The sequence below is a fragment of the Aethalodelphis obliquidens genome, unplaced genomic scaffold, assembly GCF_003676395.1.
Source record: "Aethalodelphis obliquidens isolate GAN/ISIS:26980383/991018 unplaced genomic scaffold, ASM367639v1 scaffold8, whole genome shotgun sequence".
Taxonomy (NCBI): domain Eukaryota; kingdom Metazoa; phylum Chordata; class Mammalia; order Artiodactyla; family Delphinidae; genus Aethalodelphis; species Aethalodelphis obliquidens.
In genome coordinates this window covers 34,600,177-34,617,433 of record NW_020837952.1, presented here as the reverse complement: position 1 = coordinate 34,617,433, position 17,257 = coordinate 34,600,177, and the positions used below count along the sequence as shown (strand labels likewise).

Sequence of the window (17,257 nt, the reverse complement as noted above, 5' to 3'; positions counted from 1 at the left end):
TTAAAGTACAGGAATTTTGGTTAAGTAAAACTGAAGTTTATCTGTCCCTTTGGTTCTTTCATTCATTCATTCATTGACACACAGTCTTTCGTCAGATCTATGTTAATGATAGTCATATGTTTTATATACCCCCTAAAAAAAGAATGTGTTGGCAGTTTTAACTGTAAGATAATCGTAAGTGTATAATTAAAATACATCCCAATTTCAGAGATGTTTGTTAATAAAATGTAACAATGTGTGTGTTTTAGAATTGCTGAGATATTGTGTTTATTGGGTATCTCCTATCTTGTTGGCACTTACCTAGGCTCTGGGCATACATCCTGAATAAAACATAACTGCCTGCCTTATTTTTACATGGGGAAGACAAGTTCACAAGACAAATGAGATGTGTAGTGTGTTAGTGATATACGCCTAAGAGAAAAATGAGTAGAGAAGGAAAATCAGAAATATTCGGGATGTAGATATTAGATTGCTCTAAAGTCTGGAGGAACAATTAAAAGATGTTTCTTAAGAACAACAATAATAAGTAACGCTTAGATAACGGTTTTTGTGCCAAGTTGGTAGTTAGTACTTATAAATTTATATCAACTTACTTTATCCTCACAACAACCTTATCCTGTTTTATAGCCAAAGAACCCACAGCACAAAAAGGTTAAGCAACTTAGCTGAAGTCTCACAGCTCATAAGTCCAGAGGAGGGATTCAAACCTAGACAGAGGACATGCTTTTAACTACTGTAGTGTACTTCGTGTTATAAAAGTTCATCTCATTCAGCTTACAAAAGAGTTGAGAGATTGAGAAAGAAGTACCTGTATTCTCTCGTCACAATAGTTTTTTTTTTTTTCTTTTTTTTTTGCGGTACGCGGGCCTCTCACTCTTGTGGCCTCTCCCGTTGCGGAGCACAGGCTCCAGACGCGCAGGCTCAGCGGCCATGGCTCACGAGCCCAGCCGCTCCGCGGCATGTGGGATCCTCCCGGACCGGGGCATGAACCCGTGTCCCCTGCATTGGCAGGCGGACTCTCAACCACTGCGCCACCAGGGAAGCCCAACAATAGTTTTTTTGATGGCAGGAATTACATGATGAAAAAAAAAAATGGGGATTTAAGATTCTGTTCGTTAGTTGGTCTTTAAAATATGCCCTCCTCAGGAAGTTGTGTTTGTGTGCTTCCTCATTTGGCCTGCTAATTTATTGCTTGTTTTCTAGCAGAGCAGTGCTTTAACTTGATTTTAAGCATACTGTTCGTGTACTGATCAATAGGAAGTGTTTTGAGCCAGATGTAATTTTCATATTAAAAACTTCCTAGTGGTTCTGATTAATTATCTTTACTCTTAAAAGAATTAGAACTGTAAATGTCAAGGTTAACTGGAATGAGATTTATTGCTTCATATTTTTGGTTTTACGTGTTAGCAAGCACCTATCTTATAGTCCTCAGTATCCAAGAATGTACTTTCATGGCAAAATAATCTTCTAATATCCTAACTGGATGAAACTGCCATTACAGTTTTGTTCTTCTGTATCATTATTGTTTCCCTACATTAACCTTCTTATTCCTGTTCTAAACCATATTTCTTGATCTTTTTATTGTTACCCTAGCTTTTGGTATCTTTCCCATTTTAATGTGTTCCTATGTTATCTATATTATATTTTATATTGGATGGTAGAATAGACTCTCTAATAAGATTTACAGAATGCAAATCTCAGCCCTTGGTATCATTTATTATTCATAGTACTGTATCAAGCAAAGGATAAAAATGAATTCATAAAAATTAAAGATAGGTACTGAATGGTACTCTGTAAGAGGCATGACTTTATGGATTTGTAAAGGGCAGGAAAGCAAATGAGACACGAAGCTTTTTAAGTGGTAGTTGCTAAAATTAGGTAGACGAGAACAAAAAAACAAAGGAAATAAGGAAACAGTGGTAGAGAGGAGCAAAAGTAGTATGTGGTAGGAAGCAGGGTAGAGTCAGCAGCAATTGTCCCAGGCTGACTAATGTTTCCATAATGTTTCAGATGGCAGTTTATATTTGCATTTGCTAGTAGTAAGGTTGTTGGTAATGGTGTGCTTTGACCATGTCTTCATGATGTAATACAATAAAATTGACATTCACACATGGAAATATATTTTAACTCTGGAAAGAAATCAGCCTTTTGCCCAGGATAAATCATTACTGACTTACAGGCTACTACAAGAACACTGTGATTCCCTGATGTATGTGTTTGGTCATACAGGTTGGTTTTAGGCATTCGACAAGGATTTGCATGGCCATGGTGTGCCAGCCACGTATGTTTTAATACTTGTATACAGTTATGAATGAGGGTTTTCTATTGATGATCCTGTGTGACCTTGTCCTAGAAATTTATTCCTGCTATAATAGAGAATTATATACCCCAATAAAATTTTTTTAAAAATAGAGAATTATACATTTAATTTAAATCCTGCTCGGATTACCAGTTTTCATTGCTTATGAATTTTTTGAAGATAATTGTAACACTACTTCTTCTCAAACCTTGTAGCATATATATTATTTTTTAAAGTTGTACTTGATAGAGCCTGAAGTAACATCGCTTTGTTAGTTTTTTCAAGTTCAGTTTTCTGAGTACAATAGACATATTTCCTTCCCAAAGCATTCTCTTCTGCTTTCATAACACTATACTCTCAAGGTTTGCTTTCTTCCTATCTGGCCCGTTTCATCCGCCTCCTGTGCTTTCCTTTCAGTGTTGGCAGGCCTTGTGTTTCTGTTCACGGTGCACTCTGCATTCTCCCTGGGTGATGCTCTCCACTTCTAAGACTTCACATCTGACTCCGACATCTGTGGCTCCAGTCCAGGCTTTTCTCCCAGGCTTTGGGCCTTTTGAAAGCTCAGTTGCTTTTAGACATTTTCATTTTCTCAGCCTCTCCAAACTTTCCCTTCTGAAAGCATATTTCTTCTTTCCCACTTTGCAGTGAAACTGTCATCCACCTTGCTAGATAGACTTGACTTTGATAGGGTCTTTCACCTGTTCTCACTGACTGGGTCGACAAGATGTGGAAATTCTAACTCCTGTCTCTTAACTCAAGGGTGTCTGCTTCTCTACCTCCCCACCACCCTGCTTGAGGCTGCTGCCTTTCTCTTGCATAATTCAGGTAACAACATACTAACTGGTGTCTTTTCCTGTCTCCCTTCACGCTGCCTGTCACTTTCCTGCTGAAAGTTGGCAGTGGTTTTTCACTGCCCTTAGAAGGAAGTTCAGACTTCTCACTTAGGTTAACAAATTTCTTTGGGGTCTGGCTCCTGTTTACCTCATCTCATCTCATCTCATCTCTTTTCCAACTCTCCTCCTCAGTATTTGAGGCATAGCAAAAATTTCAGTTTTCTTAAACACTATTGTGCCAAGCTCACTCTTGTTTCTGGTCCTGTTACATGCTGATCTTTTCACCTAAAACACTCTACCTCACCCTTCCTGTGACTGTCTCTTTTAATCGTTCCTGAGGTCTCAAGTTTGGTATCTTAGAACTCCCTTGTCCACCCCAACCCCGTAAATTTGAATTCCAGTTCCCTTTGCTGGCTTCCATTAACAGCCTCACCACCGCCGTAATGTGTAACACACGGGCTTGTGATTAACTGATTACTTGTCAAGTCTGCCCCACCAAACTGTGAGTTCCTTGAAGGCAAGTGCCAGAGAAAGGCATCCTGTCTGACTCATTTCCCTTTGTATGTTTATGCCCATCACAGTATCTGGCCCATGGTTGGCATTCAGGAACTAAGCCTAAGTTTGAATTTAGACAGTGATTCATTTAAATTTGAGGGCAGTCTCCTTTTCTTTTGAAATTGAAAATATGATGAGGGTATTAGTCTTTTTTTCAAGATGAATGAACACAAATTTTCACGTATTTTCTTGATCTGTGTGTTTTCCTGAGGCCCTCACTTAAAGAATGCAGGCTGGCTGCTGCCACCACTACCACTACTGCACACACACACACGCACACACACACACACACACACAAATACTGACATAATTTCAAGTGCAGGATTTGATAAGATTAGGATGTGCTGTGTAATAGCCATGATTTTCAGTTAAATCCACCTGCTTTCTATATTCCATTACTCTCTCTCTTCATTTTCTAAAATTGAGACATGTTTTTATTAGCCCCAGCAGTTGGAATGCTACATTTTTTTTTTGGTAAAACATCAAGCTATTGATAGAATTTGCATTTTATTCCATAATCTATCCCTTTCACATATAAAGACAGTATTCTTGAGCCATTATCTATTCATAGAATGGTAGATCCAGACCCCAAAAGCATATATTCTGAACTGGTTTTCTTTTTTCTCTTTGTCAAGCTAACTGGGCCATAATGAGATCAATGCCCTTGGCCTTATTGCTGCTACACTACAATCAGCAGAGCCAACAGGACTAGGCAGAAGACTCTCAGTATATTTATTCATAAGTTATTCTAAATGATTTGATATCATATCTCCTCTCTTTTTAAAACTAGCACCATGTAGTCTCATTACCAGTTCCAACTGCTTACCTTTCTCTTCCCCACAAACTTTGCTTTCTCCCCCCTCACAGTCGAGCCTCTTCCTACACCTATAATAGGCTAACACCCACACCCTGGATTCCATTTACTCTGGCTTCTTCAAAGGCTTTGCTCTAGATTAACCAGCCTGTCTCTCCTGTATCACCAGTGTGGTCTTCTCTAGTTGGTCATTTCCATTGCTAAATAACTTGCCTTAATATCTGTCACTCATCTTTAAAAAGCAAAACGGGTTTTATTCACCCGTTTTAATTCACCTTTACTGCTTTATTTTACTTTCACTGCTTTGTTTCTCTCCATTGCATCACACCCCTAGAAGAAGTTTCTGTACTCACTGTTTCCACTTAACTAATTCCCATTATCTATCTGATTCTTTTTAATCAGACTTTCTTCCATACCTCCACTGGAAGATTCCTTATCAAGGCCATTCCTTATCAACTGGCCATCTAGTGAAAGCCAGTTATCCATTCTCTGTCTTCATTTTACTCCACTTTTGAAACACCATTTGATATAATCAGCCACATCATCTTTTTTAAAACTCCCTTTCTGTAGTACTGCATGAATCTATTTGTAAGTGCGTGTGTGTATCCCCTTTTCTTCTCAGTTTCCTTTGGTGTTTTAAGAACCCTAGCTGATCTTCAAATCAAATGTTGGAGTGCTCCAAGGCTCTCGCCTCAGCCCTGCTTTCTTCTTGTCAACTTACTTTAGCTTTCTAGAAGCTCTCATTAGGCCCATGGCTCCAGAATCATCTGTATATTGAGGACTCTCTGGCTCAGATCTCTCTGTGAGTTCTGAATGTGGATAACCGGCTGTCTACTAGACATTTCCGCTTTTTAATGGGCATCTCATGTTTAAATCGATAAAGCAAAACCATTAACTCCTGCCTCCCTTTTTCCACCCAAGTCTGCAGTTCCCAAAGCCTGCCCTATCTTGGTAAATGTCTCTATCATCTATCCACGTGAGTGCATGGACAAGAAAGAATCTAGGTATCATTCTTTATCCTTCTTTTTTTCTTTTATCCACATCTAGTCCTTCAGCAAGTTCTGTCTGATCTCCTTACAAGATACCTGGCAGATTCAGTGACTCGGCCTCCATTTCTTTCTTTTTTTTTTAAATTAATTAATGTATTTATTTATTTGGCTGCTTTGGGTCTTTGTTGCTGTGCGCAGGCTTTCTCTATTTGCGGCGAGTGGGGGCTACTCTCTTTTTCTTTTTTTCTTTTTTTGCGGTACACGGGCCTCTCACTGTTGTGGCCTCTCCCGTTGCGGAGCACAGGCTCCGGACGCGCGGGCTTAGCAGCCATGGCTCATGGGCCTAGCTGCTCCGCGGCATGTGGGATCTTCCCGGACCGGGGCACGAACCCGTGTCCCCTGCATCGGCAGGCGGACTCTCAACCACTGCGCCACCAGGGAAGCCCCGGGGGCTACTCTTCGTTGCGGTGCACGAGCTTCTCATTGTGGTGACTTCTCTTGTTGTGGAGCACGGGCTCTAGGCTCATGGGCTTCAATAGTTGTGGTACGCAGGCTCTAGAGCGCAGGCTCAGCAGCTGTGGCGCACGGGCTTAGTTGCTCTTCGGCACATTGGGATCTTCCTGGACCAGGGCTCAAACCCATGTCCCCTGCATTGGCAGGCGGATTCTTAACCACTGTGCCACCAGGGAAGTCCTCTGCCTCCATTTCTGAACCCAGATGCAAACTACCACCATCTCTTACTTTGTACTTCAGCGGCCTCCCAGCTGGTCTTTTCCTCCACTCTCCAACTCTTCAATTTCTCCTTCAAACAATTTAAATGAAATTATTTATCATTATCCTGCTATAAAGCCTTCTAGTGGTTTCCAATGCACTTAGAATAAATGCCAGTCCTCTCTTCATACTATTTTAATTGTCTCTTTATTTGTCTTCCTCCAGTATAATATAAGCTTGCTGAATGTAAGACTTGTTTTGTTCACACTGGCTTTTTAGCAAGTAGAACAGTACCTGGAAGTAGCAGATATTCAGTATCAGGAGTCGGGGGAGGGGGGACAGACTGCTGCAGAACTCTGAACTTCATTATATTTAGATTATGTGAGTTTATTATTTTACATGAATAGAAATCAGCTGTCCCTGAAATGGAGTTAAAACCTATAGTGTTTAGTTTGTAACTTGTCTTTCTTCCTACTTACCTCAACTAACTGTTGCCCTGTAGTTTATGGTTTATAAACTTTGTACCTTCTCCTTTGGTCCTCCCAAACTATCTGAGTTATACCAATAAATATTAATGCCCGCCCAACCCCAAAGAGTGACTTGCACAAGATTTCAGTAGGTGAATTGGAGCCTAGGTTTTCTAATTCCTAAACCAGACAGCTTCAGTGGTGCAGTGACCTAGGTGTGTGCTTGTATATGTGGTGGTAGCATAGGAAGAATTACGATAACCTTTGCATCAGCTGCTTTTCTTTCCTTATTCCCTCCAAGATACGTTTTTAAGCGATCTTTAGCTTCACGGCTGTTCTTTTCAGCATTAACAAAATATTGGCCCCTGTTATAACCAGTATAAAAGTTAAGCTTTAGTCAACTATTTTTATAGTTGCAGTGGTGATATTTAAAACTGAGGTGTTTGTTATATGTAGTTAATGGTAGACTCTATTAAGGGTGAGTTAAACTGATGGAACCAGTATCTTCAAACATATTTCTTAGAAAGAATTGGAGACTGACACAGGGATAACAATCTTTTATTTTTGCTGTAAGGGCATTAAAATGTAAGACAGAACAAACCTACCCACTGTCTAATATCATCCTTTAATAAAAAAAAAGGGTATTTTATTTGAAAAGCAGTAAGCACATAATTTCAGAACATCTCAAAGTATAGTTCTTTAAAACAAATACATTCTGTTTCGTGGAAAACCTCACTACATCGATTCCCTTATCCCCCGATTAAACCACAGACTGTTGTTAACTGTTTGCAGCTAGGATTGATGAGGGCATTGCTCTTGCCTGAAGAAACAGTGTGTGGATTCTAAGTTATAATTTGCAAGTTTCCTCTCTCATATTGTGTTTCCTGCTAGTCACAGTCAGTGCAGTCCTTCACTGCCTTTCTATCCATTGACTCTGACTCAAAGCCTAGAGCTCTGTGGAAGCTTTCAGTTGATGACTTTTGTCATCAGAAATCTAAGATGCTTTTTGAACTGCCTAGTGTGGACCTGACTGTGCTACAGTTGCTTGTGAAAACATTCTCTGGAAGATTTTTGGTGTCTTTAACAAGTAAATAAGTAATTAATAAATAAAAAACCAAAGTAAATAATTACTTTAAGATCTGTATATTCATCTCTCATTGTTTGTTCTAATAATGAACTTCCTTTGTTTTCTCTCTCCTACTCTTTGCCCGCCTCTGCATCCAGAGTAATAGCTAAAACACTTAAAGCCGAGAGCCTTATAGTGATCTGCTGTTTTCCTGTCTTTTTCCTGTGCTGTTCTCTTAGAATGAATTCTTGCCAGAAAATAGAGTTGAGGTTAAATTGATTATAAATTTAAATTTATAATGATAAATTAAAAGTCATGTCATCCTGGTATCTCTGTCCTCTTCTTCAGTGTTCTTTTCCTTTTTTAAAAATATTTATTTATTTATTTTTGGCTGCGTTGGGTCTTTGCTGCTCCACGCGGGCTTTTCTCTAGTTGTGGCAAGTGGGGGCTGCTCTTTGTTGCGGTGCGCAGGCTTCTCACTGCGATGGCTGCTCTTGCTGCAGAGCAGGGCTCTAGGCACGCAGGCTTCAGTAGTTGTGGCACGTGGGCTCAGTAGCTGTGTCATGCGGGCTCAGTAGTTGTGGCTCGTGGGCTCTAGAGTGCAGGCTCAGTAGTTGTGGCACACAGGCTTAGTTGCTCCGTGGCATGTGGGATCTTCCCAGACCACGGCTCGAATGTGTGTCCCCTGCATTGGCAGGCGGATTCTTAAGCACTGCGCCACCAGGGAAGTCCCTTCTTCAGTGTTCTTAAACTAAGGGAAAATGTCATTTGTCACTGCTGCCTGTGTTTTCATACTCCCACAGTAATGTAAATATGTACATACTTTGCATTAGCTAGTTGGGATATATCTAGGCTCGACAGGATCAGCAGGATTAAATTAGAGAAGGACTTGCTTGGTAGGGTGAAGGAAAGGCAAATATGATCATCCAGCTCTCTCTTAACCTTTTGCTTCACGGCTTTCTAATTCCATGCTCCAGGCAATAAATAGTATGTCCTACAAGGTACCTTTTCCTTTACAGTGATGGTCAGTCAATAGCACTACCTGTTTCTTTAACTGGAAATAAATCCTAAAAAGTAAACTTGAAGGAAAGGTCATCCTAAGTCTCCTGTTTTTTTGTGACTTGCAAATCTTTTATCAATTGAAGTATAATAGACCTGGTTTTTTTTGTTTGTTTGTTTTTGTTTTTGATTTTTTGGACCGTGCCACGCCTTACAGGATCTTAGTTCCCCAACCAGAGATTGAACCTGGGCCCTAGCAGTGAAAGTCCTAACCACTGGACCGCCAGGGAATTCCCTATAACGGACCTTTTAGAATAGAAGTTTTAGAGCTTATAGTGGATGAACTTTTCATTGTTCTTCAGCAAATAAGAATGAAAATAAAAGACTTTCACTTATTAAGTTAACCAAGATGCAATAAGTAAATCAAATAAATATCTTTATATACTTCCCCACTTTTGGAGGAAAAATATCATAAGTAAAGGTCAGGGAAATGTTTAATTCCAATATAAAACCATCCAACTCATATCATTTCTGGTCTCTAGCAGTCTGTAAGGTGGTGTAAGACAGTATGATCAAAACCCAGCAGTTTGGAAAAGTGGAAATTCTTAGTTCAACCTTACGTCATCTACTTAAAATGTTCTCTTAAAGCATTGCACATGTTTTTTGGTGATTTAAATTATGTACACTTAGTCTAACTCATGAGAATAAACCATTTTGATAGGGTCTTAGGAATTGTGTCTAAATGTAACAAATCTAAAGTGTAGAGAACGTATGTGTTTTGAATAAAATATTTTCATTTGTAAGTAGTAAAACTGTTCACTTAAATTTATTTCTTTTTATTAGGTTTAAGTGGAAACCCTGCAGATATAGAGAGAAGAGAAGCTGTATTTGGAAAGAATTTTATACCTCCTAAAAAGCCAAAAACCTTTCTTCAATTAGTATGGGAAGCATTACAAGATGTCACTTTAATTATATTAGAAATTGCAGCCATAGTATCATTGGGCCTTTCTTTTTATCAACCTCCAGAAGGGGATAATGCACGTAAGTAAATTGGGCGGGGGAGGGAAGACTCTTATGTGTGATGCTAAGTTCAGTGCACTTGCTTACTTAATACATAATAACAATAGCAGGCCAGCTTTTATTAACTGCTTAGTACTGGATATCATTCTAATAGTGCTTTTAATAGTTCTTTAAATATATTACCTCAGGTAATTTTCCCAGTAACCTTATAAGATAGACAGTGTCACCTCCATTTTACAAGTGAGACACAGAGGTTAAGTAACCTACCCAAGTATGCATACGCTGTGTCTGGCAAAGCACTAAGCCATATATATGATGTGTTATGTGTCGTCATGATTTTTAAGTTCTTTAGAACACTATTGTGAAGTAATTAGTTTTTAATTTGGTTTTTTTTTTTAATCTTTTGGAAAATCATTATGAAAGCAAAAATTTATTCTTTTCCCTAATCCATTACTTTTCAGGTTCTTAAAATGTTATGTATATTTTGTTATATACATGATTTGGATAATTTCCTTGCCATCTTAGAAATGTTTATGCTACAAAGTATTCTGACCAGTGGAAAAATATAGAATGGTAACTCTGCTTTAACTGCACATGATTTTGTGTTTCTCTCATCTTTCTATGTCCTTCATTTCTCTCTTTTTTCCTTTATTTTTTTTTCTTTTGCTGCATTGGGTCTTCGTTGCTGTGTGCAGGCTTTCTCTAGTTGCATCGAGCAGGGGCTACTCTTTGTTGTGGTGCGCAGGCTTCTCATTGCCATGGCCTCTCTTGTTGTGGAGCATGGGCTCTAGGGTGCGCAGACTTCAGTAGTTGTGGCATGTGGGCTCTAGAGCTCAGGCTCAGTAGTTGTGGCGCACCAGCTTAGTTGCTCCGTGGCATATGGGATCTTCCTGGACCAGGGATTGAACCCATGTCCCCTGCATTGGCAGGCAGATTCTTAACCACTGTGCCACCAGGGAAGTACTCCTTCATTTCTCTTTTAAATTTCTTCTTCTTTTCCCTTAAAACAAATTATTTAAAATGGATATTTCCAACATTACATTCTATAACTGCCTGGAGATCTAGCTTGGGTTTTGGTCACTATATTTAAGAAGCTATAGAGTGAACCATTAGTATTTTATATATCAGAAGAGTGATTCACCAAAATATTTTTGTTTGTGAAAACTTCATTCTTCTGCCTTTCAAGTTATTAAGAGTTTAATAAATATTTGCTAACTCTAAAAGTTGGCTTAGGTAATCATTTAAAGTAATTCTTTCAAAGGTATGCCTAGAACTTATATGTGAGAGGGAACTTTTGGCGGGGGCGGGCGGGAGGAGGTAGTGGGTCACAGCATAAGCGAGCGGATCTGAGGCTGAAGTCTGTGGAGATCAGGATTCTGATCTCCACAGGGCACTGTTGACATTTTTCACCGGAACATTCATTGTCACCTTGGCAACCAAGAGTATCTCCAGTGGTAGCCAGATATCCTATGGTGGTGGTGGGGGGGCAAAATTGCCTGCAGTTGAGAATCACTGATGTATATAAGAAAGGATTTAGGCAATATTCTTATCAGTATTGAGCCAAATTATTTTTTAAACTTTTATTTATTAAATAAGCGGTACGTGTTTTGCTGTTGAAAAATTAGGGGGGGGGAAATGACAATTCAAAGGAAATCATATTTACTGAAAATCCCACATTTTAGAGATTATCATTTTGATATATATCCTCTGAGATTTCTTAAATGTTTTTGTGTATGTGTCTGTGGTGCTCATGTATATGTATGTGTGCACAAGTGGGTAGGTGTGAGGATGTGTAAGTGTGTGTGTCTTTTCATCTGGAAAGGGAGGTGATACCATGTTTAGCAACATGAAGTTAAATTCTTTACTGCTTGGTTTATCCAACTGTCATAGAATACTGGGAATTGGTGCTCTAGACTTGAGTGCGTTAGCAGATGATTAAAAACTTTTTACTTTTAACATTTTTTCCCAAAACTATAAGAAAACTGAAGAAAAATATTTTCAGTGGGAGTAGGTTTTTTTTAACTAATGGGATCTGGGCAAATCTTGGAATTCAGACTGCTTCATTTGTAGGATACAGTGACAGGCCCTTTTTTATATTTGCTTAAGGAGATAACTGGTATTAGATCCAACTGAGAAGATAATCTAGAGTTCTTGGTATCTTAAGGCCCTTTAAAGAGACTGAAAATCTACCAGAAGGTGTTAATAAACCATATAAAGGTATTTTTGCTCCATGGTAAAAGTTTAGTGTTTGCACTGTTTAAAAAACCACTTATTAGTATATTTCATGTATCTTTTCATCATGTTACATTTAACACTAAGAAGTGGATACTTGCTTAAAAGGAAATCCATTAATTGTAAATCTATAGTCATAGAAATCCAAATTATCAAAATTTCTTACTAGTACTATTTAGTGTGAAAATAAGCACTATAACCCACATAACTCTATAGTCACTGTATACAACTAGTGGTTCTCAAACTCTTTGGTCTCAGAACCCTTTTACACTCTCTAAGTATTGAGAACGCCAAAGAGGTTTTGATTATGTGAGTTATGTCTGTAGGTATTTACTGTATTCTAAATTAAAACTGAGAAATTTTAAAATATTTATCAGTGCATTTAAAAATAATAAATATTATAATATATAATTATAATTACTGTAATTATTAATGAAGTTTGAAATGAAATAATGAATAGTAGTGGTGTTTGTAACGTCACTGTATCTCATTGAGGTCTGGGTTAATTGAAGATAACTGGATTCTCATCTGCTTCTGCATTCATTTTGTTGTATTTAGCACATGTAATGTAGTCTTTGGAAAGTTTCACTATACATTCATGAAATATGAGGCAAAATAGCATCTTAGTGTTATTCTAAAAACAGTTTTGACCTCGAGGATCCCCCTGGAGTTCTTAAACAACACTTTGAGAACCGCTTTTTTATGCTATTAATATATGTACACTTGATATACCACCCAAGAATCACGTAGGGGATTTTAGAATGGCATATTTGCCCTGTGGTGTAGAGAGCATAGGCTGAATTCAGATGGTGTGTACCTCTCAGGTGAATATATTTACAAGGGAGCGCCTTTAGTAAAAATCGATTTTTATTGTTGTATTTACACTTGGACTTTACTGAAAACATTATTAAAATACTTTTTTTTTCTCCCATGTATAACTGGTAAACTACAGTCCTTTCCTAACTTTGATTTTGAGATTACTTTTTTTCTTCCCTGCAGCTTTCTTAAAAATTTGTAATGGTCATCAGTAGGAAAAAGATTCAGTTTCTAGAAATACTTTAATACTGTCTATTTCAAGATCATTCTAAGTTTATCTGTGTAGTATAAAGTAGAACTATATATGAAATGAAATATGTCACTAACTTGTTTCACACTCTCTTTTGAAATATTCAGTAGTTATAAATACATATGCATGTGAGATTTAAAGCTGAAAATTAAATAATTGTCTCACAATTCCTTTCCCTTAACCTCTGTTGCATTGTCTTTAAACTTTTTTTCTATAAAGAAAAGATATGAGCATATGTCTCCAAATGATGCATTTATGAATTATATGTATTTAAAGTTATTTATACTGTGAGCATTTTAAAACATATACATAAATAGAAATTAAAGATTAAAAAGGTGAACGTTTAAATTTTTGATTTTTAGTAGCCTTAAAACATCATTATTGGGCTTCCCTGGTGGCGCAGTGGTTGAGAATCTGCCTGCTAATGCAGGGGACACGGGTTCGAGCCCTGGTCTGGGAACATCCCACATGCTGCGGAGAACTAAGCCCGTGAGCCACGACTACTGAGCCTGCGCGTCTGGAGCCTGTGCCCCCGCAACAAGAGAGGCCGCGCACCGCGATGAAGAGTCGCCCCCGCTTGCCGCAACTAGAGAAAGCCCTTGCACAGAAACGAAGACCCAACACAGCCAAAAATAAATAAATAAATAAAATGAAATAAAAGCATCATTATTAATAGCATGATTAAATATACATTATTATAGTTTATAATCTTGATTTAGCCTGATTTGGGTCTAAGTTTGTTTTCTTTCAGAACTTGGTTTTAATATCTGTCATAGCTGGAAAAAACTCAACATTAGGTAAATCCAAGTGGAAGATTTTAGTGTACTCACTAAATCATGATACTTATTTTCACTTCCATCCACCAGTTATGTAAAAGTTTTTCTTGAAATACGACTGGTAAATTTCATCTTCTGATATGAGTCTGTCATTCACTATTAAAAAGTATTGCTTTTTTTTTTTTTCAATCTGCAGTAAGGGAATCCCCTGCCATCACTTGATTTTAATTTAATATATTTTTAATTGTATTTTATTTTATTTTTTGGCCATACGGTGCAAGCATGCGGGATCTTAGTTCCCTGACCAGGGATCAGACCCACACCCCCTACAGTGAAAGTGCAGAGTCTTAACCACTGAACCACCAGGGAAGTCCCAAGTATTGCATTTTTATGTTTTTAACCAGTAAGACCACTGTAGAGCTTTATTTGGAAGATAATATTTTAGCACTGCCTCAAGGTTGGTGAAAGTGGTCAATATAGTATTTCAACCTTCATCTGTTCTTGAGTTCAGACTTGCTTTATGTAATTCAGAGAGCAAATCTCTGATATTCTGGGCAGGGGGAAAGGTAAGGGGAAGCTGTCTTTACAGCTTCTACTATTTAAAATAATGTAAACCATAGATTCACTTAATTGGTTATTGTATGCAGTGATACATAGTTATTTCTTCAGCTTGAAAATAAATAAAATAGAAGTTTTAGTATTTGGATGGCGGGGCCAGCACTCTAAGTAGATCATCTAGCCATCTCCTTTGGAGAACATGCGTTATACCCACTGGTGGCTGAATCCTGCTGATCTTCACACGGATATTTTCTGTGATTGTTCACATCATGCCCATTTGGTGGGGATGGTGATTGTTCCATTTCACGCAAATTGATTTTTCTCCAGCTTCTGTCTTCTCTCCCTTTATCTGTCCCACATACCTCTCCTTGATTCATCTTTATTCAGAACCCTTGCACCTCAAGTCCTCTCTTCAGTTCATGCTCACTCTTCTGGAATATGCTTTAATCATTTCTAGTGTCATTGGTTTACTCATTATTTTCTTGTGAATAATCCATTTCCTGTTCTGCATTTCCTAAGAGAACCATTGACTTTCAGAGATTTTAGCTCAACACTCAGTAAGAAAGAACTTTACATAGGAACAAAGAACATACTCCTTCATGTGAATTTAAAAATAACCAAAGTAAGCTTTCAAAAAACAGTTCACCTTTACTACATGTATATCCTTTCTATTTTGTTCTCTTTCATTTTTCAAAACTCTGGTCATGAGCCACTGAATTGATTTTATTTTCTTTATTTTAAAAACAACTTTATTGGAGTATAATTGCTTTACAGTGGTGTGTTAGTTTCTGCTTTATAACGAATTGAATAAGCTATACATATACTTTACCCCATATCTCCTCCCTCTTGCATCTCCCTCCCACCCCCCTAAGTGGTCACGAAACACCGAGCTGACCTCCCTGTGCTATGCGGCTGCTTCCCACTAGCTATCTATTTTACATTTGGTAGTGTATATATGTCCATGCCACTCTCTCACTTCGTCCCAGATTACCCTTTCCCCTCCCTGTGTCCTCAAGTCCATTCTCTACGTCTGCGTCTTTATTCCTGTCCTGCACCTAGGTTCATCAGAACCATTTTTTTTGATTCCATATATATGTCTTAGCATACGGTATTTGTTTTTCTCTTTCTGGTTTACTTTACTCTGTATGACAGACTCTAGGTCCATCCACCTCACTACAAATAACTCAATTTTATTTCTTTTTCTGACAGTAATACTTCATATGTGCCACAGCTTCTTTATCCATTCATCTGTCAATGGACACAGGTTGCTTCCATTTCCTGGCTATTGTAAATAAAGCTGCAGTAAACATTGTGGTACATGACTCTTTGGAATTATGGTTTTCTCAGGGTACTTGCCCAGTAGTGGGATTGCTGGGTAGTATGGTAGTTCTATTTTTAGTTTTTTAAGGAACCTCCTTACTGTTCTCCATAGTGGCTGTATCAGTTTACATTCCCACCAGCAGTGTAAGAGGGTTCCCCTTTCTCCACACCCTCTCCAGCATTTATTGTTCGTAGATTTTTTGATGATGGCCATTCTGACTGGTGTGAGGTGATACCTCACTGTAGTTTTTATTTGCATTTCTGTAATGATTACTGATGTTGAGCATCCTTTCATGTGTTTGTTGGCAATCTGTGTATCTTCTTTGGAGAAATGTCTCTTCAGGTCTTCTGCCCATTTTTGGATTGGGTTGTTTGTGTTTTTGATATTGAGCTGCATGAGATGCTTATAAACTTTGGAGATTAATCCTTTGTCAGTTGCTTTATTTGCAAATATTTTCTCCCATTCTGAGGGTTGTCTTTTTGTCTTGTTTATTGTTTCCTTTGCTGTACAAAAGCTTTTAAGTTTCATTAGATCCCATTTCTTTATTTTTGTTTTTATTTCCATTTCTCTAGGAGGTGGGTCAAAAAGGATCTTGCTGTGATTTATGTCATAGAGTGTTCTGCCTATGTTTTCCTCTGAGAGTTTCATAGTGTCTGGCCTTACGTTTAGGTCTTTAATCCATTTTGAGTTTATTTTTGAGTATGGTGTTAGGGAATGTTCTAATTTCATTCTTTTACATGTAGCTGTCCAGTTTTCCCAGCACCACTTATTGAAGAGGCTGCCTTTTCTCCATTGTATATTCTTGCCTCCTTTATCAAAGATAAGGTGACCATATGTGCGTGGGTTTATCACTGGGCTTTCTGTCCTGTTCCATTGATCTATATTTCTGTCTTTGTGCCAGTACCATCCTGTCTTGATTACTGTAGCTTTGTAGTATAGTCTGAAGTCAAGGAGCCTGATTCCTCCAGCTCCGTTTTTCTTTCTCAAGATTGCTTTGGCTATTCGGGGTCTTTTTTGTTTCCATACAAGTTGTGAAATTTTTTCTTCTAGTTCTGTCAAAAATGCCATTGGTAATTTGATAGGGATTGCATTGAATCTGTAGATTGCATTGGGTAGTAGAGTGATTTTCACAATGTTGATTCTTCCAATCCAAGAACATGGTATATCTCTCCATCTGTTTGTATCATCTTTAATTGCTTTCATCAGTATCTTATAGTTTTCTGCATACAGGTCTTTTGTCTCCTAAGGTAAGTTTATTCCTAGGTATTTATTCTTTTGGTTGCAATGGTAAATGGGAGTGTTTCCTTAATTTCTCTTTCAGATTTTTCATCATTAGTGAATAGGAATGCAATAGATTTCTGTGCATTAATTTTGTATCCTGCTACTCTACCAAATTCATTGATTAGCTCTAGTAGTTTTCTGGTAGCATCTTTAGGATTCTCTGTGTATAGTATCATGTCATCTGCAAACAGTGACAGCTTAACTTCTTTTCCGATTTGGATTCCTTTTATTTCTTTTTCTTCTTTGATTGCTGTGGCTAGAACTTCCAAA

General features: G+C 38.0%; 1 protein-coding gene across 4 annotated transcripts in view; it reads left to right on the top strand.

The window, feature by feature from the left end:
* Positions 1-17,257, top strand: part of ATP2B1 (ATPase plasma membrane Ca2+ transporting 1) — a 132,703-nt gene that overhangs the window by 60,988 nt on the left and 54,458 nt on the right. For all 4 annotated transcript variants that reach the window (XM_027107169.1, XM_027107167.1, XM_027107168.1 and 1 more), the window contains exon 3: positions 9,577-9,774. In XM_027107169.1, coding sequence (XP_026962970.1) covers positions 9,577-9,774 — 198 coding nt within the window. The remainder of the gene's footprint in view (positions 1-9,576; positions 9,775-17,257) is intronic.